Consider the following 23212-nt stretch of genomic DNA (forward strand, 5'->3'; position numbering starts at 1 on the left):
TTTCCAGTTGAAGATTTACGATTTTAGTTTAAAATTCAATAATTTTATTGAAAACTAATTTTTTTAAACTGCAAATTTAACTTTTATTTTTGGTTAAAAAAAACCGGTAAATGACACAGTGAATTTATTTTCTGACCGGGAATTTCACAACATTTTTAGAATAAAAATGTTGTCCAACTTTGATTTCAACCGTTTTTTAAATAGTGATTTTTATAAATTATTATATCATTTAGTTTAGAATGCTTAATTCGAAAATTCTTCACATTAAAAGTTTTCCATTTTAGATTTTTAAGCATATATTTTAATTTAAATAATTTTAAAGGTTAAAAAAAATTAGAAGTTTTTAAAATCGACGATTTTTAAATAAAAAACAGGGTGGTCACCGGACCAGGAAACCGGGAATTTTACGAATTTTCAGAAGAAAAATATGCCCAAATTCGATTTTAACCATTTTTTAAATAATAAAATTGCAGTTTTGAAGATTCAAACAAATAAAAATTAAAAGCCTTCGAAGTTCATTTTTAAAAATAAAAAAACAGTTTTCGTTTAAAATAAAAATTAATAAATCATTTATTCCGAAAATTTTATTTTTATATAAAAATTTTCAAGATTTATCAATGATATATATTTATTTTCAGAGTTTCAGGTATTCCTTTATATTATTTGTTTATATTAAATTCAATAAATACATTTATTAATATATTATTTTTATTAATTTTTTCAGCTATTAAAAAATGTAAACGTGCGTTTTACTATTTACAACTTAAAAATAAATCCATAATAATATAGTCATAATTAAAGGTTTTTATTAAATTTAAAATATTCTGAGTCTAAATTATTTAATTTTTATTCCATCAGTTTTTAAAATCATTCGTTGAATTATTATCTTTTTTAATTATTCTATTATTCAGTTTAGAATGCTTAATTCGAAAAAAGAAACAATTAAAAATTAGAAGCGTTTAAAGTCGAAGATTTTTGATTTAAAAAAAACCTGTGAATCTAAATTAATGAATGATTTTTAAGATTTAAAAATAGAATAATAATTGATTTTGCAAAGCAATTCGGAATTAACTCACCATTGTGGAATTTGAAGATTTTAACGTAAAAAATTAAACTGTTTCAATTGGAAAGTTTTATTAGTTAAACAAATGCGAATGCCCGATTGAAATTTAAAAAAATAAATCCATAATAATATAGTCATAATTAAAGGCTTTTATTAAATTTAAAATATTTTGAGTCTAAATTATTTAATATTTCAATGTTCATTTAAGACGAGTAAATTCAAACAAAATATTTAAAAGAAAACAATTTGAAACTGAATTGTTTTACATAGAAAGCTTTGAATCTTTAAATATTCAAAGAACTTTTCAACTTTTAGCGTTACAATTTTAATTAGACTATTTTTAAAGTGTTCAATTTATAAGGAAATTGCTCAATTTTGACGCATGAATAACAATTGAACACTTATTATTTGTGGAAAAAATTTGAGAAAACTTGAAATTATTCGAAATAATTTAAACGAAGTGTGTTCACATTTTTTCACAACCTCTAAATATATTTTAAAATTAATCGAAATTTTCCTACAATTTTTGAAAATCCTGGAAATTAAAAAAAATTCTTAAAATCTTCCATGTTCTTATTTGATAATTTTTTAAACCTCTTAAACTCTTCTTAAACTTTCTGTTACAATAATTTGTCAAAGTGAAAAATCATTTTTAATTTTCCTAAGAATCTTAAGAAATTTTTTTATTCTTTTGAAGTCCTTTACAATTATTGAAAAAATTCGACATTTTTTGTTTAAAATCTGGAAAAATTTAAATTTTATTTTAAATTCGGCTGACGCGGATAGATGAAAGATAGGATCAGCTAGAGAAGAGAAGATGGAAAAAGACGTCAATTTGGATATTAGCCTTCTGATACGACGAGAGAAAGCTGATGAGAATGAAATAGATAGACGTAAGCTTAGACTGACAGCGAGATTGAGGTGGATAGAAAAGGATAAGAAGGTATAGGGAAGAGGGGATTGAAAAAGATAGACGTGAATTTAAATAAGCAAAGAGATAAAAAAAATAGATGTAGGACAGGATGAGATAAAGAAGATGAGAATGAAAAAGACTGGAATTTAGATTGACAGAGAGATAGTAAAAGGTTGACGTGGATAGATGAAGGATAGGATAAGATAGAGAAGAGATTACATAAAAAGATAGACGTGAATATGGGTAAAAAATAAATAGAAAAATATGAATATTGACGGAGTAGGATAGGACGAGATAAAGAAGAGTAGATTGAAAAAGATAGATATGGGAATTTAGTTTAACAAAGAGATTAAAAAATATAGACGTTGAAAGATGGAAAGTAAGATGAGATAGAAAATATATACATGATATATAGGTAGAATAAGATGGGATAGAGAAGAGGACATTAAAAATGATGACGGGAATTTCGATTGACAGAGAGAGAGAGAGAGAATAATATTGACGTGAATAGACTGGGGATAGGATAATCTAGAAAAGAGGGCATTAATAAATATAGATGTGAATTTAGATTAGCAAAGACATGGAAATTTAGGTCGTCAGAGAGATAGAAAAAGATTGACGTGGATAGATTAAGGATAGAATGAGATAGTAAAGAGTGGATTGAAAAAGATAGAAGGACATTTAGATTGACAAAAAGATAGAAAAAGAACAGATAATGATAGACATATGATAGAATCAGATAAAAAAATATGAGAATGAAAAAGATAGACCGGAATTCGGATTGACAGAGAGATAGGAAAAGATTTACATGGATTGAAGAAGGATAGAAGTAGATAGAGACTTTAAAAAATAAATGTGAATTTCGGTTAGCAGAGATAGAAAAAGATAGACGGAAATTTAGATTGTCAGAGAGATGAAAAAAGATTGACGTAGATAGATAAAGGATACGATAAGATATAGAGAGGGTATATGAAAAGATAGACGTGAATTTAGGTAAAAAAAATAGGTAGAAAAAGATAGACATTGGTGGAGTAGGATGGAGTAAAAGGTTGAAGTGGATAGATGAAGGATAAGATAAGATATAGTAGAGGGTATATAAAAAGATATCGTGAATGTAGTTCAAAAAATAGATAGAAAAATATATTGATGGAATAGAATAGGATAAGATAAAGAAGAGGAGATTGAAAAAAATAGATATGGGAATTCAATTTAACAAAGAGATGAAAAAAGGTAAACATTGATAGACGCAGGAAAGGATGTAATAAAGAAGATGGGATTCAATTAGATTGACGAAGAAGTGGGAAAAGATAAGACGTTGATAGATATAGGATACGATGAGATAAAGAAAAGGATATCAAAAATGATAGACCGGAATTTCGATGGACAGAGAGATAGAAAAATATTGACGTGAATATATAAAGGATAGGATGAGATTGAGAAGAGTACATTGAAAGAGATAGACGTGAATTTAGATTAGCAAAGAGATGTAAAAGATAGAAGTTGATAGAAATAGGATAGGATGAGAATGAAAAGATAGACGGAAATTTAGATTCTCAGAGAGATAGAAAAAATTGATGTGGATAGATAAAGGATAGAATGAGATAGAGAAGAGGGGATTGAAAAAGATAGACGTGAATTTAGATTAGCAAAGAGATGTAAAAGAAAGAAGTTGATAGAAATAGGATAGGATGAGAATGAAAAGATAGACGAAAATTTAGATTCTCAGAGAGATAGAAAAAATTGACGTGGATAGATGAAGGATAGAATGAGATAGAGAAGAGGGGATTGAAAAAGATAGAAGGGAATTTAAATTGATAAAAAAGGAAAAAACACAGGTTGATAGACGTAGGATAGGATGAGATAAAAAAGATTAGAATGAAAAATATAGACGGGAATTCAGATTTACAGAGAAAGAGAGAGGAAAAGATTTACAGGAATTGATGAAGGATAGAATGAAATAGAGAAGAGGGAATTGAACAAGATTAAAATCAATTTAGAATGAAAAATATATAAAAAAAGATAGATGTAACTATAGATTAACAAAGAGATAGGAAACGATTGAGATAGATTGATGAAGGATAGAATGAGATAGAGAAGAGTGGACTGAAAAGGATATACGAGAGTTTAGATTGAAAAGAAGATAGAAAAAGACTGGCGTTGATAGATGTAGGATATTAGGATAGGATGAGATAAAAAAAGATGAGAATAAAAATGATAGATGGAAATTCAGATTGACAGAGAGAGAAAGAGAGGTAAATATTTACATGAATTGATGAAGAATTTAATGAGATAGGAAAGAGGGAATTAAAAAAGATATACGAGAGTTTAGATTTACAAGAAGATAGAAAAAGACAGACGTTGATAGGATGAGATAAAAAATGAAAATAAAAGAGATACGGAAATTCATATGGACAGAGAGATAGAAAAAGATTTACATCGATTGATAAAAGATAGAATGGGATAGAGGAGAGGGAATTGAAAAAGACAAACGTGAATTTAGATTAGCAGAGATGGAACAAGATAGACGTTGATGGACATAGGATAGGATGAGACAGAGAGGAGAATTTAGAGTGGAGCAGAATTGACAAAGAGATTGAAAAAGAGAAGAGGAGATTAAAAAAGATAAATGAAAATTTAGATTGTCAGAGAGGTAGAAAATATTGACATGGATTGTTAAAGGATAGGACAATATAGAAAAGAGGGGATTGAAAAGGATGGACGTGAATTTAGATTAATTATTAAAAATTCAGATTGAGAGAGAGAGATAGAAAAAGATTGACGTGGATAGATGAAGGACAGGATGAGATAGAAAAGAAAGGATTGAAAAATATAGACGTGAATTTATATTAGCAAAGAGAAAAAAAGGCAGACATAGGACATGACGAAATAAAGAACATGAGAATGAAAAATAAGATAGACGGGAATTTAGATTGACAGAGAGATAGAAAAAATTGATGATAGGATGTGATAGAGAAGGGAGCATTGAAAAGATAGACGTGAATTTAATTAGATTGACAAAGAGATAGGAAAAGATAGATGCTGACATGGATGTAGAATAGGATGAGTTAGAGAAAAGGAGATTAAAAAGGTAGATGGGAATTTAGATTAGAGGTAAAAAATCAACTTTTTTAAATAGGCGAAAGTTTTGGATAGGAATTATTCCGAAACAATCCGAAATCTGTACCCGAAACATTCCGAATCTATTTAAACCAATCCGAAAAAAGTTCTCAATTTCGTTCGATCGAAATCGGTTAATAATTAATCCGACTCAAACCGAATCAAATTTTCAATCCGAATGAATTCGGACTCGGATTCATTCATATTGAAAATTCAGTATCTATCACTCTTAGTTCGGATTAACTCGGATTTAATCGGATTGAAAATTTCGTCGAATTGAACCGGATTGAGTTGTTTTAAATTTTGACCGATTTGAATCTTACGGTATGTAGAATTTTTTCGAGTTAGTACGGACACAGATTTCGAAATAATATTCGGCATGATTCGAAATGAATTCCGATCCGAAAATTTTGCCAGGCTTTTTTGACGTCTTAAAATATCTGTTTAGAAAAGAATAAATGTATATTTCAAGGAAAGTTACCTCATTAACGGTCAAATCGGGTCAATTACTGGTCAGAATGGTCAAAACCAGAACGAGCTCCGAAAAAATGACAGATCACGTGATGACATTTGTATCACGATATTTTTATGAGTGTGAGAGAGAAAACGAAATTTTTGTTGGTGCAGATCAGTGATTTTAGAGGTTTTAAGACGATCTCAATTCTATTTGAAAGTTATTTTGTGTTTTTTGCATCGAATTTCGATGGATCCATTAATATTCGAGAAGGATTTGCCACGTGCCTTGATTTTTAGTAATGCGAGCGGAAAAGCTGGTGAAATTGCAAAGAGTAAGTCGCAATATGCATTCTAACCTAAAAACATTTGTTATTTTAACCTAAAATATTTTTTTTGAACGAAGTAAATGCTTTACATAAAAGGGTTTCTCGATAAATCTATTAGATTGGTTTAGTTATTTATGTAATATATTAAAAAAAGTGTTTTTATCTAAAACTCCAAACAAAACGAAACAATCTCGAAAAAAATGACGCAAATGAAATTGACATTTTTCCCTTTTTATATCTATGTTTAATAACTGTTATTAGAGAGTTCTTTATTTGTTTTGTTAATTATAAATAACTATTTTCAAATTTATAAATTTATAAAAGTAGCTTTATATTACTGTATTCAACTTTTTTTTAATTCCGTTTTTTTGTTTGTTTGAAATTAACTTTTTTGAATGTTAAATTTTAAATATTATATTTTTGTTTGCAAATTGATCTTTTCTAGATGAAAATTTCACTTTTTGGTTTGAAAATTCATGTATTTTGAAAAATATACTATACAAATAGTTTGAAAAATGTTGAGACGACTTTTTATTTTAATTTGAAAATTCTTTAAATTTTTTATTTTAAGTTTTGCTAAGAAAAAATCGACAATTCAAATTTTTATCGCAAAAAAAACTAATGAAAAAACAATAACTACATTTTGCGGAAAACAAAACAAGATACGAAAAGAGATAGATTGACCAAAACTGTGCACCTAAAAAAGAATAGCAAATTTTTCAGGAATTACTTTTTTTATGATGAGTTGTGTTTGTTTTATTTTTGAAAAACAAAATTGAAAATAAAAAAATTATATTTGAGTACAACGATATAAGCTACGAGAATGAGTGAGGCAAAATTTATTCAACCAAAAAAGATTTACAAGTTTTGTACAAAAATTTTTTTGAAAGGAAGCGTGTTTTTTTTAATCGTAAAAAACAAGATTAAAAATTCAACAAAATTATAAAAACAAGGGAATAAGAATAAGACTGTTTCAATTTCCATGCATATTATGAATTTTAATGATATAAATTTATTGAAATGATACAATTTAATTTGCAATTTAATTTTGATTTAAAAATGGATTTTTTTTAGTTTAAAATTTTTTCTTTTATAGTTGAAAATTAAAATAGTTCGTTGAAAAATCGTCGTTTTTGTTTAAAAATTGATCTTCTTGTTCGAAAATTGATCTTTTTGGATGGAAACTTAAGTATTTCAGATAAATATTCATCATTCTTTTTTTAAATAAAACTACATGGTTGATAGTTAATCTCTTTCGTTAAATATTCAATTTTTTACGTTAAAGATTTCTATTCTTTTTGGTAAAAAAATCCAGTTAAAGATTCACAATTTTAGTTGCAAATTCATCAGTTTGTTTGAAAATTAATTTTTTATTTAAAAATTTAACTGTTCCATTTTTGGTCGAAAATGATTTTTTTTTAGTTTCAAATTCCACTATTTAGTTGAAAATTGAAATATTACATTCAAAATTTATGTATTTTGCTGAAAATATTAGTTTTTGGTTAAAAATTAATCTTCTTTGAAAATTTATATTTTTGGTTGAAACTGAAGAATTCCATTAAGATATTCATCATTTTAATTTAAAATTCTCTCTTTTTTTAAATTAAACTGTTTGAATTCAAACTGCTTGAAAATGAATTATTTTATTGAAATATTGTTTTTTTTTTGTTTCAACATTTTTTAAACTGGTAATTTAACTATTCTGTTTTTGGGTGAATGATCTTTTCATAGTTCAAAATAGAACTTTTTTATTGAAAATGGGTCTTTTATAATTGCAAATTGAAATATTTTCTTAAAAAATTATGTATTTTGTTGATAAATCGTCGTTTTTGGTACAAAATTAATCTCATTTGAAAATGTATTTTTTTGGTTAAAAATTTAAGTATTCCAATCAAATATTCATCATTTTAATGGAAATTTCTTTTTTGCTCAAAATAAAATGACTTGGTTGATAATTAAACTCTCTTGCTAAAAATTAATTTTTTTGAGTTTTGGTTCAAAATTAAGCTTTTAAACTGAAAAATAAACTATTTAATTTTTGTTTACAAAATAATTTTTTTTTACTTCTAAATGAATCTTTTATGTACAAAATTCGACCCTTTTAGTTAAAGATTCATTATTTTAATAAAAAAATCATTTTTTTGTTAAACATTAATTGTTTTAACTGAAAATTTAACGATTCTATTTTTGGTTGAAAATTTATCTTTTTTTGTTTATACTTCATTTGTATTTTGTTGAAAATTCTTTTTTTTTGTAGAAATGAATCTTGTTGATTGAACCTTCATCTTTTTGGTAGAAAAATCCAGTTAAAGATTAATAATTTTAGTTAAAAATTCATCAGTTTGTTTGAAAATTAATTTTTTATTAAGAAATCCTACTATTTTATTTTTGGTTGAAAATGATTTTTTCATTTCAAAATTCAACTATTTGTCTTTTATAGTTGAGAACTGAAATATTACCTTGAAAATTTATTTTTGTTGAAAAATCGTCGTTTTTGGTAGAAAATTAATCTTGTTTGAAAATTTATCCTTTTGGTTGAAAATTAAAGTATTCCAGTTGAATATTCACCTTTTTTATTTTAAATTTAACTATTCCAATTTATTTTTTAACTAAAAATGTAACCACTGTATTTTTGGTTGAAAATTTATATTTTTTAGTTTGAAATTGAACTATTTGTTTAAAAATTTGTTTTTTTTTTGTTGAAAATTCAATCACTCTTGTTAAATATTCATAATTTTAGTTGAAAAGTCATCTTTTTGGTTTCAAATTTAATTATTCTAGGTAAAGATTCATCATTTTAGTTAAAAATTAATCCATCTAGCTTAAAATATAAATATTCTATTGAAAATTCACTTTTTTGGTTAAAAAATCTTATTTTTTGGTAGAAAATTGATAATTTTGTTTGAAAATTCATCTTTTTACTTGAAAATAGAAGTATTCCAGTCCAATCCAGTTAAATATTCACCTTTTTTTATTTTAAATTCAACTATCCAATTGATTTTTTAACTAACAATTTAACGACTGTATTTTTGATTGAAAATTTATCTTTTGCAGTTTGAAATTTAACTATTTGCTTGAAAATTTGTCTTTTTTAGTTGAAAATTCAACCATTTTATTGAAAATTCATGTATTTTGTTGAAAAATGAAGTATTCCAGCTAAATATTCATATTTTTTTATTTAAAATTCAACTATTCTAATTGAAAATTTATCATTGCATTATAAAATTTATTGAAAATTCATGCATTTTTATGAAAAATCGTATCTTTTGGAAGAAAATTAATCTTTTTGTTTGAAAATTCAACTATTTTGATTTTAATTTAGCATTTTAGTTCACAATCAATCATTTTAGTTTGAATAGAATTATTTCGTTGAAAACTAAACTCTATTGTTAAAAATACTTTTTCATAGTTTATAATTAATCTCTTCCAGTTGGCGATTCATTATTTTAGTTGAAAATTTATGATTTGTTGAAATTTTGTTTCTTTTTCTTTCAAAATCAATCTTCTTAACGGAAAATTTAACTATTCCATTTTTGGATGAATTATCTTTTTTAATTCTGAATTTAACTATTTAAAAAGTAATGTATTTTATTGAAAATCGTCGTTTTTGAAAGAAAATGATTCTTGTTTGAAAATTTATCTTTTTGGTTGAAAATTTAAGTATTTTTTTTTAAATATTCGGCCTTTTATGGAAAATTCTTTTTTGTTGACTAATTTCATACAGATATGGGAGCCGAGTCAATATCCGAACAAGGAGGATTGGAATATTATTTATGGAATATCGATAACAAGTATTACACAGCCCAAGTTTTACTTTGTGCGACCCAAAATCTGCCCTCTAATATTTCATACGAAGGTGTAGAAGCATTGATCGTTCATCATGAACCACAATCAGTGAGAAAAAAATAATAATTTTCCATTCTTTTCGCTTAATTTTGTTAAAAGAAAAAGGAATATATTCCACATTTTATGTAGGACCATGCGTTACAAAACTTAGACACTTGGAAGTCTCTAATACCATCCCTTTCAGACGTTGAAGTTCTTTTATTGGTCTGCAATTCTATTAATGATCCAACTGTTAAAGAACAAGGTAAGAGATTGTTTACATTTATTTTTATTTTATATAATTTTGAATAAAATGTAAAAATTTGGAATTATTTATTTGTTAACATTTTAAAAGATATATCAATTTTTCCTAATATATTTTTTTAATTCAAACAATTTTTTAAAGACTTCAGTGGTGTTGAAAAAGAATCTAGACAATTTTTAAGATAATTTTGTTATTTTACAGGATTTTAACAAATATTAGAAAAAATTCGTGTCAGTTTGAAAAAATTGTAAGCCTTTTAGTAGTTTGGAAGAAAGTGAAAAATATATTTTTTGTTCAATCTTCACGTTTTCAAACATTTTAAAACTCAGAATTAAAAAAATTGCCGTACAATCTTCCAGATTTTTTGCGACATTTTTGAAAATCATTTCAAGTGTTTTGAAATATTTTTTACTTTTCTTTAAAAATTATTTTTTTTTTAAAGAGAAAATCTTTTAAAATTTGTTTATTCTTTGGAAACCTTTCAAATTCTTAAAAAGCTTCTAATTTTTTCGAAATTTTTTTCTCCTATAAACAATTTTTCAAAATAAAAAATTATTAAAAATTTTCCCCGGAATTGTTAGAAAATTTGTTAATTTTCTTTTGGAACCTTTCAAAATTCTCAAAAAGTATTTTCGAAATTTTTCAAAAAGTCTGAATTTTTTAACCAATTTTATCAAATTTTACAAGTTTCATATTATTTTTAAATCTTTTGAATATTTCCAAATATCGGTTACACTTTTGGATTTTTTTTCAATCTTACACAAATTAAAACATTTTGCTTTAAAATATTCTACGCCGTTCTTTGAAATTTTAGAAAATCATTTTAAATAATTTGAAGTATTTTTCAATTTTCTCTTAAAATCCACTTTTGATAATAAAAAACCTATTAAAAAATTTTTTCTTGAATTAAAATTAAAAATCCAATTTCTCGGGACGTCTAGAATCAGCCAATAAAAAATAATTTGAAAGTTTTTCAGGAATCTTAAGAAAATATATTTTCTTTAAACTTCAAAATTCTTAATAAGTTACTACATTTGTTGTTCAAAATCTTCAAAAATCGATATATTTTTTGAGTTTTTAAATTGTTTTCAAGTTTTTAATTCATTTTGAATTTTCTTAAAACTTCTACATATCTTAAACTTACTCCCATTTTTTATAGAGTTTTATAATCTTGTAACATTGAAATTTTCTCTAATTATTTCTCAAATTATTTTTATATTTGTCTAAAACTTTAAATAGTTCTAAATATATTTCAAACTAATTCAGTTTTTCTATCAAAAATTAAAATCCTGCAAAATTAGAAAAATGTTCCAGATTCTTTCTTGACAATTTTTAAAATGTTTTGAAATTTTTTGAAATCGTATTAAATATTTTCTTAAAATTAGGTTTTAAAAGCAAAAATACATTTTAAATATTTCCAGGAATCTAAAGAAAAAATTGTAATTCTTTTAAAAACTTTTAAAATTTCTAAAAAGTTTCTTTTATTCTTTTTTCTCATCTTCAAAAATCTACATTTTGTTGAAAAAAATTTAACATCTTAAAATGAATTTTTTTTTCAGTTCTTCATAAATTTTCTCTTAATCGATTTAAAAAAAAAAAGAAAATTCATTTCAAAATTTTCTGCAAATCTTGAAAAAATGTATTTTCTTGAAACTTTTCAAAATTTTTAAAAAGTTTGGAATTTCTGGTTTAAAATCTTCAAAAAAAGATATTTTTTAATTTTTAAAATATTTTCAAGTCTGTAAATAATTTTGAATCTTTTTAAATCGTCTGTATATCCTAAACTTACTCAAATTAATTCAGTTTTTCTACAAAAATCTAAAATCCTGCAAAATTAAAAAAATCGTTGTAAAAAATTATATAATTATATAAATTATATAATAAAAAACTGATAAATTTTTTAAAATTAAAATTAAAACTCCAGTTTTTCGGGACATGTAGAATGAACCAATAAAAAATACTTTGAAATTTTTTCAGGACATTCAAGAAAATTTCTCAATTTTCTTGAAACCTTTCAAAATTCTTGAAAAGCTTTTTTATCTTTATCTTCAAAAATCGAAATTTGTGTAAAATCTTTTGTAATCTCTTGAAACTTTTGATTATTTTTTTTAAATCTTGCAAAATTGACATTTTTTCTAAATCTCTAGATTTTAATTTTCTTAAATTTTTTGTTTTAACCTTAAATAGTTCTAAATATCTTTTAAACTAATTCAATTTTTCTAACGAAACTTAGAATCTTGCAAAATAAAAAAATGGTTTTAAAAATGTTCCAGATTCTTTCTTGACAATTTTTAAAATGTTTTGAAATATTTTGAAATCGTATTAAATATTTTCTTAAAATTAGGTTTTGAAAATAAAAATTCATTTTAAATATTCCTAGGAATCTAAAGAAAAAAAATTAAAACCTTTAAAAATTCCTAGAAACTTTCAAAATTCCCAAAAAGTTTCTTTCATTTTTTTTCCTCTATGTTAAAAAATCTACATTTTGTTAAAAAATGTAATCTCTTCAAATTACATTTTTCAAGTTCTCCACAAACTTTCTCTTAATCAATTTAAAGAAAAAAAATAAAAATCATTTCAAAACTTCCTACGAATCTTAAAAAATGTGTTTTCTTGAAACTTTACAAATTTTTTAAAAAGTTTGCATCTTTTTAAAACTTCTATGTCTCTAAAACTTACTCAAATTAATTCAGCATTTCTAAAAAAATTTACAAGCCTGAAAAAAAAAATTGTTATAAAAAATGTTCCAGATTCTTTTTTGTCCATTTAAAAAATGCTTTGAAATGTTTTGGAATCTTATTAAATATTTTTTTTCGAAATCTTCAAAAATTTAGATAAAAAATTGAAATCTTTACAAATTTTAAATTATCTTTAAATCGTTTAAAAATTTTTAAATATCTCTTAAGCTGACTTAATTTTTTCTAAAATGTTGTAATCTTGCATAATTAAAAATTTTCCTTACACTCTTTTAAATTCTTTTTCTAAATTTTCTGAAATCTTTTTTAATTGTTTCATTTTTTAAAAATTATAAATCATTTGAAATTTTCCTATGCATTTTAATAAAATATTATTATAATCATGAAACTTTTAAAAATTCATATAAATCTTCTCACTTTTTTTAATTGTCAAAAATCTATATTAAAAAAAATTTTTTTTTCTTCATATATCCTAAATACCTTTTGAAACAGTTTAGTTTTCCTAAGAAATTTTAAATCCGAAAATATTTTTTTTATCGGTACTGACAATTTTTAAAAATTATAGTGAGGTAGAAAAATATTAAGAATATAATTATTTTCCAATATAAAAAATAATTTACCATGGAAATTTTATCTTCCATAAATAATATTTGGAAAGATTAGAAATAAATTTTCTTATTTTAACATTTCTATTTACAAAATTAATTGAAGAAATTCTTTATATTTTTAAAAATAAACTGATAATTTCAATATATTTTGCAACATAAATTTTTCTAATTATTAATTTTATATTTAATTGTTTTTTTTAATTGATTTTTAATTGTCAATTTTTTGGAGAACTATTATTTTTTCTTTAAAAATTTTAATTAAGAATTCAAGATAATATAATTAAGAGCGGAGAATGAAGAAACAGTTTAATTAGGCGACAAATTTCAATTTTTTAAAACATATGTTTAATTAGTATTTTTACATATAACAGAATTTATTACTTTTTTCTATAAAAATCTAGTTGTGGAGTGGTGCATGACCCAAAAGTTCGAATTGGTAGAATTGGAAAAATCAAACCTTCAGGAAGACGATGAATTCGAAGCAGAGCGAAATTCATTTGGAATTGATCGAATCATTGAAGCTTTGCAAGCACATACGTGGTCCAAAATGAAATTAAAAGGTAATAGAATTTGGTTTTCACTTTAAATTTGGTTGGAAATGCAACAGTTTTGTTGGAAAATTGAATAATTTTATTGAAAATTAAAATATTTTGGTTAAAAGTTATTTTTTTTTGTGGAAGTAAATAAATAAACATAAATTTTTAAATTTAAATTTGAAATTGTTTTATTCATGCTTAGTCTTTTTGTTGTTTTTTTTTTTTTTTTTTTTGCATAAAGATTATCTTTTTGGTTCAAAATTTAAGTATTTGTTGAAGATTCATAATTTTAGTTGAAAATTCGTTTAATTTATTTTTTAATTAATTTTTTTAACTGAAAATTTTGATTGGTTAAAAGTTGAACTACTTCGTTAAAATTTTTTATTTGTTTATCGGTTTATCTCTGTTAAAAATGTAACTATTCGGTGGAAAATTCGTTTTTTGCTATTTAAAATCTTTTTTTTTTGTACTGAAAATTTATTTTCTATTTTTGGTTACAAATTTCTCATTTGTAGTTGAAAATTTGTATTTTTTTGTAGAAAATTAATTTGCTTGGTTTCAATTAGTGTGCTTTTTCGTTAAAAATACAACTATTTGGTTGAGAATTAACTTTTTTGATAGAAGTTTCTATTTTCAGATTGAAAATTAAACTGTTTTACAGAAAGTTCAACAGTTTGGATGCATTTTTTTTTCTTTCTTGAATGAAAAATATTAATTTGTGGAAAATTGGTCTTTTTGGGCCAAAAATGATCTCTTTGGTTGAAATTTGAACCATTGTGTTTACAATTCGGTTTTTTTTTGTTAAAGATGAATTTTTTTACTGATTATTTTAAATTTCTATTTTTGGTTGAAAATCTATCTTTTTTATTTGAAAATTTATTTATTTTATTGAAAATTTGTCTTTTTTTTTATCTAAAATTAATCTTTTGGTTGAAATATCAACTATTAAATGTTGTGTTTCTAAATTATTATTTTGATAAACATTTAAATCTTCGGTTGACAATGTAACTATTTTTTATAAATTCCTTTTTTTGAAGCAACAGTTATTACAATTTTTGTGAAGAATTAGTTTTTGTTGAAAATTCGACTATCTTCTAAAAAAGTAGTTTATTTTTTGCTTGAAAATTTAATTCATTTGTGGAAAATTTACTTTTTCGTTGAAAATGTATATTTTTGGATTGAAAATTTAACTGTTATTCAGAAAATTCTGCTTTTGGCTTGAAAATGTAATAGTTTGTTTAACATTGTTTTCTTTCTTCACTGAAAAAATCATTATTTGTGGAGAATTGGTCATTTCAGTCGAAAAATTATCTCTTTGGTTAAAATTTTCACGACTGTGGTAAAAATTCGTTTTCTTTTTGTTAAAAATTAATTTTTTTACTGATAATTGAAAATTTCTATTTTTGGTTGAAAATTGATCTTTTTTGTTTGAAGATTAATGTATTTTGTTAGAAATTTGTCTTTTTTTGGTAATTATTAATTTAATTATTATGTTAAACATTATAGTCTTCGTTTGAAAATTTAACTATTTTGTTGAAAATTCTTTTTTTTTTAAACATCAATTATTACAATTTTTGTGAAGAATTCGTTTTTGTTGAAAATTCGACTGTTTCCTCAAAAATTCACTTTCTTTAGGCTTGAATATTTAATTATTTTGTTAAAAATTATCTTTTTCGCTTAAAATTTATATTTTTTGATTGGAAATTCAACTGTTATACAGAAAATTCTGGTTTTAGGTTGAAAATTCAATAGTGTGGATGACATTTTTTTCTTCCTTGACTGAAAAAAATCGTTATTTGTGGAAAATTGATCATTTTCTCAGTCATTAAACAAATGTGAACGTGTCACTGAAATTTTATAAACTTTTATTGAATCTTATTGAATTAAAAATTTTGTTTTAGTCTAAAATATTCAATATTTAACCCATTCAATTTGAAATTTTTAATTTAAAAAAAGATTAATTACTAAATATTTAGCAATATTTGAATTTTTATTTAAGATAAGTAAAAAACGTTACAATTTTAATTGTTGTATTTGAAAAATGCAAATTTTAGCACGTTTTCTTAAAATCTTCTAGAATCTTTTTTGAAAATTTTGTTTAATTCTTTGAAAAACTTTTTAAATATTCTCTAAAATTAATTTTTCAAAATAAAAAATTATTTTTTATTTTCCTGGATATTTAGAAGTTCTGAAAAAATTTCCAAATTATTTTAAATTTGAAACAAATTTCAAAAAACTTCTAGATTTCTCAAGATTTTGAAATAAAATTTTGAAGCTTTCCAAGGATGTATAAACTATTTAAAAAGAAAATAATTGAATTTCTAATGTAAGAAGTGTTCAGTTAAAAAATTTTCAAACTTTCAATATTTGATTTTTGTAGCTTAAAATTCCTAAAAATTATATAATTTTATAAATTATTATTATATAATTTCAAGAGCTTTTAATTTGAAATATTTTAGGATGAATTTTTTTTTAGAGTTTAGGCATTTATGTAACAATTTTACAGGATTTTTAAGTTTTTATGGAATTTTTAAAGGCTTTACAGGATTTTATAAAATTTCCGAGAACGTGAGGTGTTTGGTAGGATTTGAACTATTTTAGGGAATGTCGAAAGATTTCTAGAAATTTGTAATTAATTTTGAATAATTTAAATAGATTTGAAAGCGTTTAGAATATTTAAGAATAAAGAATTTTCCAGGCTTTAAGAAAATATCTTTAGATCTCATATAGAACTTCTTGGGATTTAATAATATTTTCGTGGAGTTATCAATTGATAAAATAATAAAAGGATTTTGAATATTTTGATGTATTTTTTTGGTTCCTTGGCATTTTCAAGAGCTTTAGCACATTTTAAAAGGATTACAAGAAATTTTTCATTTAGCACAATAGTTTGAAGTGATTTAAAAGACTTGGAAATATTTTAGGGTATTTTAAAAGATTCCAAGGCATTTTAAAAATATAAAAACAATTTCGAGGAATTTCTAAGGGTTTTATTAATTTTATGAAATTAAAACATTTTAATTAATTTTTTGTTAATTTTTCACAAGAAGTAAGGGATTTCGTAGAGTTGCAAAGATTTCCAGAGATTTTCAAATATTTTTTGCAATCATCTGAAATTCGTCCAGAATTCTGATTAATTCATTCTAAATTCTTTTAGTCTTTAAAAATCATTTTAAATTATTCTTAGGTATTTCATCAAATTCTTTTGAATTCTCTTTAATTTTTCTAATCTCATTTCAAACCTACTCTTTTAAATTTCGTTTGATTTTTTATAAATTTCATCGAATTCTTCTGATTTTCTTTAAATCCTCTAAATCCACTCAAATTTTACTGAAATCAGTGGCATTTTTTCGATTTTTAAAATTATTCCTAATTTATTTTAATTCTTTTTGAATTATAAATTAGTAGAGTTTCAAAGATTTGAAGAGATTTAAAATTATTGTTTGGAATCCTAAATTTGTTTAGTTCTTTGGAATTCTCCAGAATTTATTTAGTTCATTTAAATTTTTAAAAATTTATTCAATTCCACTTAATTCTACGGATGATTCATTTCAATAATTTTTTTTTTTAATTAACTTGAATATTTATGATTTATAATTCATTTGAATTTTGTTGAGTTTTATTTAAATTTTGTTGAAGTCTTATTAATTTTTCTTGAATTTGTTCAATTTTGGTTTAAATGGGTGTCTATTTATTACCTAGATCAATCGTCGACGAGGGAACCAATAGAGGAAATAAGTAGAGTTGGAGAACAAATAGAAAATATTCAAATAGACGCTCAATCGAATCTTTCAGAACGACTGCAAATGGAAAACGTATTTGGTCAGTATTTTCCCAATTATTTATAAAATTTAAAACCATAATTTTAATTAATCTCTTTGAATTTATTTTAAACAGATGGAATAATGGATAGCGAAAATGTAGATTTTGGAGAACTCTTTGGACAATTAATGGCGATGAAGGAGCATGCGGCTTCGTTGCCAACTAATCAAAGAAAAGTGGCGGCAGAACAATTAGTCACAGCTTTTTGGAAAGCCATGGGAGGCGATCCATCGGAAATTAGCGATTTGGATTAATGCAGTGCATTTTATAGATTTTTATTTTATTTTATTATATAGATTAATTAAATTTTACGAATTTTATTTTTAACTTTGGATAGTGATTTTAGAACGAATTGTAAATAGATCAAATTTGCTCTCACAGATACTGGATTATCTACTTTAAATTTATCATTTCATTTTCATCATTTTTAGCATACTTCGAATATGAAAAATTTAAAAAAAAAAGACATTGATATTAATAAGTTTTAGGGTAGTTATAGTTTTATCGCTAATTGAAAAAGTGTACTGATAAAAGTATAATTATGTGGAATATCTGTGGAATAATAAGTGTAAGATGTAGAATCTAGGATATATTTAGTCTCATAAGTTCATATAAATGTTTTTAAACAATTCAGGAAGTAATGGATATATTAGCTTATTTTTTAGAATTAAATATGCAGGGATATAAGGGACGATTAAAAAATCTCGAAAATAACATTTTTTAATTCAAAAATTCACGAGTTATGAAATTTCCAAACTGCCGAATTATAAAATATCCGATCTAGAAAATTTCCGAATTTAAACAATTCGATTTTTTGGATAAAGATTATTTATTAAAAATACAATAATAAAATGTTTTTATAACAAAATAGTTTTAATGTTTTAAATTTCTAACATTATTATTTGAATTTAAAAAACTATATAATTCTGGATACATTTTTTCCATTGTTAATTGAAATTCAAACAAATTTAGAAACTTTGAACGATAAAAATACTTTATTTAGAAATATTTGATTATTGTATTTTTAATAAATAAATAATACTAACTAAAAAAATGTGAATTTTTGAAGTTTGGGAATTTAATAATTCTACAATTTTCTATTGGGAATTTTATTATTTGTGAATTTTCGAATTCGGTAATATTAAGGGACGACCGAAAAATCCCGTAAAATAAAATTTCAGGCACCGCAAAATTCCCGAATAATAAAATTCCCGACAGAAAATTGCCAAATTTTAAAATATCCGAACTATGAAATTCCCGAATTTTTGCAATAAGAATTTTTTGTTCAATTAATATTATTTTTTTATTAAAGAGAAATATTTTTAATGTTTAAAGTTTCTAAAATTATTGTTTGAACTTTAAATAACAATAATTGAAAAAATGTATTTCTGGATAAATATTTGTTCAATTATTGTTTTTTCAATAAATAAATAATTCTCATTACAAAAAATTTGTTATTTGTTTAAATTCTGAAATTTTATAATTCGGCAATTTTCTATCGGGAATTCTCAAAATCGTTAATATTCTAAACTGGCGGAAATTTTCCAGTTCGGTAATATTATAAAATGTTTGGAAATTTTATCATTCGGAAATGTTCCAAATGGGTAATTTTATAATTTCGGTATTTTATTATTAGATAATTTTGTTATTCGGGAATTTTATTTTTCGGGATTTTAAAAGTCGTTCCAATATTATAAATTGTTCCGGAATTTTATTATTTGCGAATTTTTCAAATTGAGGAATTTTATTATCAGGAAATTTTATTATTCGGGAATTTTTGTGTGTTGGGAATTTTATTTTTCGCGAATTTTCAGTCCCAATATTATAAACTATTCGGGAATTTTTTTATTAGAAAATTGTATTATTCTTGAATTTCCAAATTTGTGAATTTTACAGTGTCGGAAATTTTATATTTCGGGATCTTTTAGTAGTTCAGTATATAACACAAAAATAATTTTAATTTCAAATTTTATTTTCAGTTCTATTGCAAGCTTCTTCGATTATTAAATAATTGTTAAGCGTACATTTTCAATGCAAAGAATTTTAAAATCCATTTTTGAAGACTTGAGTAATAATAAAAGCCTTTGAAATTTAAATTTTTTGTATATAAAATGTTTCAAGCTTATCTGATGCAAATATAAATTAATTATTGATTTTTTCAATTGATCTGTAGTTCAGGTATTAAAAATTAAAAAAGTGGGCACATTTTGAATATTTTTGAGGTCACTTTTTTCAAAATTCAAAAATTCTCTGTACGGTTATTCATAGTAAACATGTTTCTTTTTTAATGCCCTACAAGATTATCGCATAAACTTTTTTAATTTTCTTGAAAAATCAAAAATTCAAATTTTGACAGCATACAAAATAATGAAAAATCCAAAAATTACAATTTTTCGGCCAAACTTTGCAAAATACGGTAAAAGATGAATATACAAAAATTCTGCATTCGAAAAAGGTCTACAAATTTGTTATCATCCACTTTTTGATAGGATGCGTAGTTTTGGATTTAATCATGAAAAACGTCATTAACAGTAAAAAAAAATATGCCCGCTGCGTGGACACATACTTATCACAACTTTTGTCTTTTAATTTCTTTTCAGTCTCGTGTGTGGGAATGATTATGGGAATGATAAAAAATTCCAGGGATAAACTCGAGTGCGAAGCACGAGATACGCGATGAAAATGTGTTCGTTAAAGCCGAAGGAGCTTTAACAAAAGAGAATTCACAATCATCAAATTACTGTTGTTGATATTTTCACCTTTAGTTTTAAAGAGTCTATGCCGAAAGATCGAGCGCGTAGCGCGAGGTACATAAATTATCGAGCGCGAAGCGCCAGAGCCAACAGTCGCGCGCTCAAATTTCTGAGCGCAGCGTACCGCGCGCCCAGCGGGCGATAAAAATGTGCCCGCGATGCCGGCAGATTTTTTAGATTAAAAATATAATTGAATGAAAAAATTGTTCAGTAATAAAATAAAAAATAAAATACTTTTAACTTATGAAAATATTTTTTATTTTAAGAAATTGATTACTTTTTATTTGATTTATTTATTTCTAAACAATTTTTCAATTATTTTTATTCGGGAATTTTAACATTCGAAAATTTTGCGGCATCAATTCCCTTTTATTCCACTCACAATATTGTTTTTAACATTTTTTCCTAATCTAAAATTATTTGATTTTTAGCGCTTCAATTCAAAATTATTAATTAATATTTTATTAGAAAATTTAAAGAATGAATAATAATTGTACAAAAAGAGCGTTAAAAAATTAACGATTTGAAATTAAAAAGTTAAAAATGATTTTTTTAAAAAATCAAAATAGATAAGAATTAAATTATCTGAAATCGATATCTCAGTAATTGAATAATGTTCCTAATTTTAAATGGATACAATTTTAGCCTTCTAAATTTTCATGTTCAACTCTAGATTTTTTAAAGAAATTAAATTCGTTTTAATTTCTACGTTCCGGACATTTTGACATTTATTTTAATAGATCGAATGGAATTGCTTACATTCTTCATATTAATTTATAATTAACTCCATCAATTACAAAACTTGTTTTCCAAACTTATTTTGAATATTTCTCTCTAACGTAGTGGCAGCACTTCCGTGGTTTCAAACTCTTGGAATTCTTGTTATCAAAATACTAATGTTACAAATTCATTGCTGTTATTATATTTTAAAATTCGAAAAATGCTACTTTATTCTTTTATACAATTAACTAATATCGGATTTAAATAAATAACGCATCCAAACAAGGTTATGTTGCCTGTTTGGAGGTTATGTTTCCTTACACTAAAATAGTCAAATTAGAATTTTCTTGAAAGAATTTTTCCCCAAGCCAAACGTTAATTTCCATAATATATGTTCTTCTATTCAAAATAAATTCACCTCAACTCGACTTATTTAACCCATAAACAAGTTTTCTATTCTAATGTGAAAAAAATCTCTAATTTAAGATACGAAAAATATTCGCGTAGTTTTAAGGGCACGGTAACAGCCCGTCTCGTAACCATTTTTTTTAAAACAAACTTGTCAATAAATAATTCGACTAAATTTTCAATACAAAATAATCATTCGGCTTCGATTCTTTTATATCTTTCTGCTCTAAAAAATTGATTAGAGTTGTCAGTTTACAAAATAAATTTGTTTAAAAGAATTAGTCACGTGACCATGCCTTCAAGAAAATTAGCGTTACACAGTTGTCAACCCTGATTCTCCAAGATGTCTGATTGTCTGGATGACTGATGTCTGCATCATCAGCGGATGCCTGTTTTCTCTGTTTTGTGTTGTGAATTGTGTTTGTTTAAATAGTTTGATTACAAAATCACCCATTGCACGGAAAAAGTGAAGTTCAGAAGTTCGCATTGACCTTCATCTGAAAAAATAGCGACAAAATGAGGAATTTGGATTTTTCGACCTCTTGAAACTTCGAACGAGGTAAGGCAGAACCTCACCGCCTTCGCTGCTCCGTTTTGTATGGGTTTGCAAACGGAGCTTCCGGCTTTAATTTCCTATTTATGTTAAAGATAATTGGTTTATGCTCCTTACTCGTTACGCTAATGACGTTCCCCAATTTTATTTATAACCTAAAGGCTTTCTTTGGCTTGGAAAAGGGCAAAAAAAAAGAAACAAAAAATGAGATATGCAATCCTTAGAAACAATTGCCAACATTTTGTTTCAGTTTATAAAATAAGTAATTCTCCTTATTTAGTATTGTGTATTGATTTCGATGTTTTTTCCCTTTTATCAGTTTATAGTTTGTGGGTTTTTAAGTTCAGGAGAAAAGTACATTTTGTCGTAAACGTCTTCGATCGGAGTTATTTTCCTCCGATTTGCAAATGTCATAGAATTTTCGCGTGTAATAGTCTCTTTCAGTAATTATGAATTTATTTGTTTACTATTTGTTTATAATTTCGAAAATATCGAGTGAAAATGAGAGATTTTTAAAATCGTTCATTTCAGTTTTATCATTGTGAAAACGGAGTAAATAATGTATGTATTTTTGGAACTTCCGAGATCATTTGACAATGATTATTAATTTTTAAACGAAGCTTTACGTTAGTAAATATTTTGTTGAAAATTCATGCTTTCTTTTTTGTTTGAAAATAACTTCTTTAATTGAAAATTGTGCTATTTTTGGTTGAAAATTTATTTCTTTTTATTTAAAAATTCATCTTTTTGCTTAAAAATTCCACTTTCTTCTCTTTCTGGATGAAAATTTGACTTTTTTATTAATTCAACTATTTTGTATTAAAAATTAAATTAATAAATAAAAACGAAAATTCTCCTCGTTAAGTTTAAAAATTATATTTTTTTGATAAATCGTTTTTTTTTCAGTTGCTGAAAATTTAACTATTTGGTTGAAAATTTGAATTTTTTTTTGTTGAAAATTCAATTATTTTGTTGATCATTTATGTATTTTGTTGAAAATTCATTCTTTCCTTTTTCTTTGAAAATAACTTCTTGAACTGAAAATTGTACTATTTTTGGTTGAAAATTTATTTCTTTTTATTTAAAAATTCATCTTTTTGCTTAAAAAATCCACTTTTTTCTCTTTCTGGCTGAAAATTTGACTTTTTTAT

The 23212-nt window shown here is 24.0% G+C and overlaps 3 protein-coding genes across 3 annotated transcripts in view; all 3 read left to right on the forward strand.

Annotated features, from left to right (window-relative positions):
• Positions 1–5728, forward strand: part of LOC117182014 (26S proteasome regulatory subunit 6B-like) — a 33772-nt gene extending 28044 nt beyond the window's left edge. The window contains exon 7 of the mRNA XM_033375032.1: positions 5566–5728. Within this exon, the coding sequence (XP_033230923.1) occupies positions 5566–5728 (163 nt within the window). The remainder of the gene's footprint in view (positions 1–5565) is intronic.
• LOC117181661 (alpha- and gamma-adaptin-binding protein p34-like) lies at positions 5599–18266 on the forward strand. The gene is made up of 6 exons (XM_033374564.1): positions 5599–5881; positions 9600–9769; positions 9851–9965; positions 13671–13829; positions 17508–17627; positions 17703–18266. Exons 1-6 carry the CDS (start codon positions 5797–5799, stop codon positions 17879–17881), a joined length of 828 nt encoding a protein of 275 aa, XP_033230455.1. The 5' UTR covers positions 5599–5796; the 3' UTR covers positions 17882–18266.
• A 3585-nt stretch (positions 18267–21851) lies between these two features.
• Positions 21852–23212, forward strand: part of LOC117182015 (serine/arginine repetitive matrix protein 2-like) — a 112788-nt gene continuing 111427 nt past the window's right edge. Inside the window, exon 1 of the mRNA XM_033375033.1 lies at positions 21852–22067. The gene's annotated coding sequence lies outside the window, so the exon portion shown is untranslated. The remainder of the gene's footprint in view (positions 22068–23212) is intronic.

This window comes from Belonocnema kinseyi, chromosome 10, assembly GCF_010883055.1.
Source record: "Belonocnema kinseyi isolate 2016_QV_RU_SX_M_011 chromosome 10, B_treatae_v1, whole genome shotgun sequence".
Classification (NCBI taxonomy): Eukaryota; Metazoa; Arthropoda; class Insecta; order Hymenoptera; family Cynipidae; genus Belonocnema; species Belonocnema kinseyi.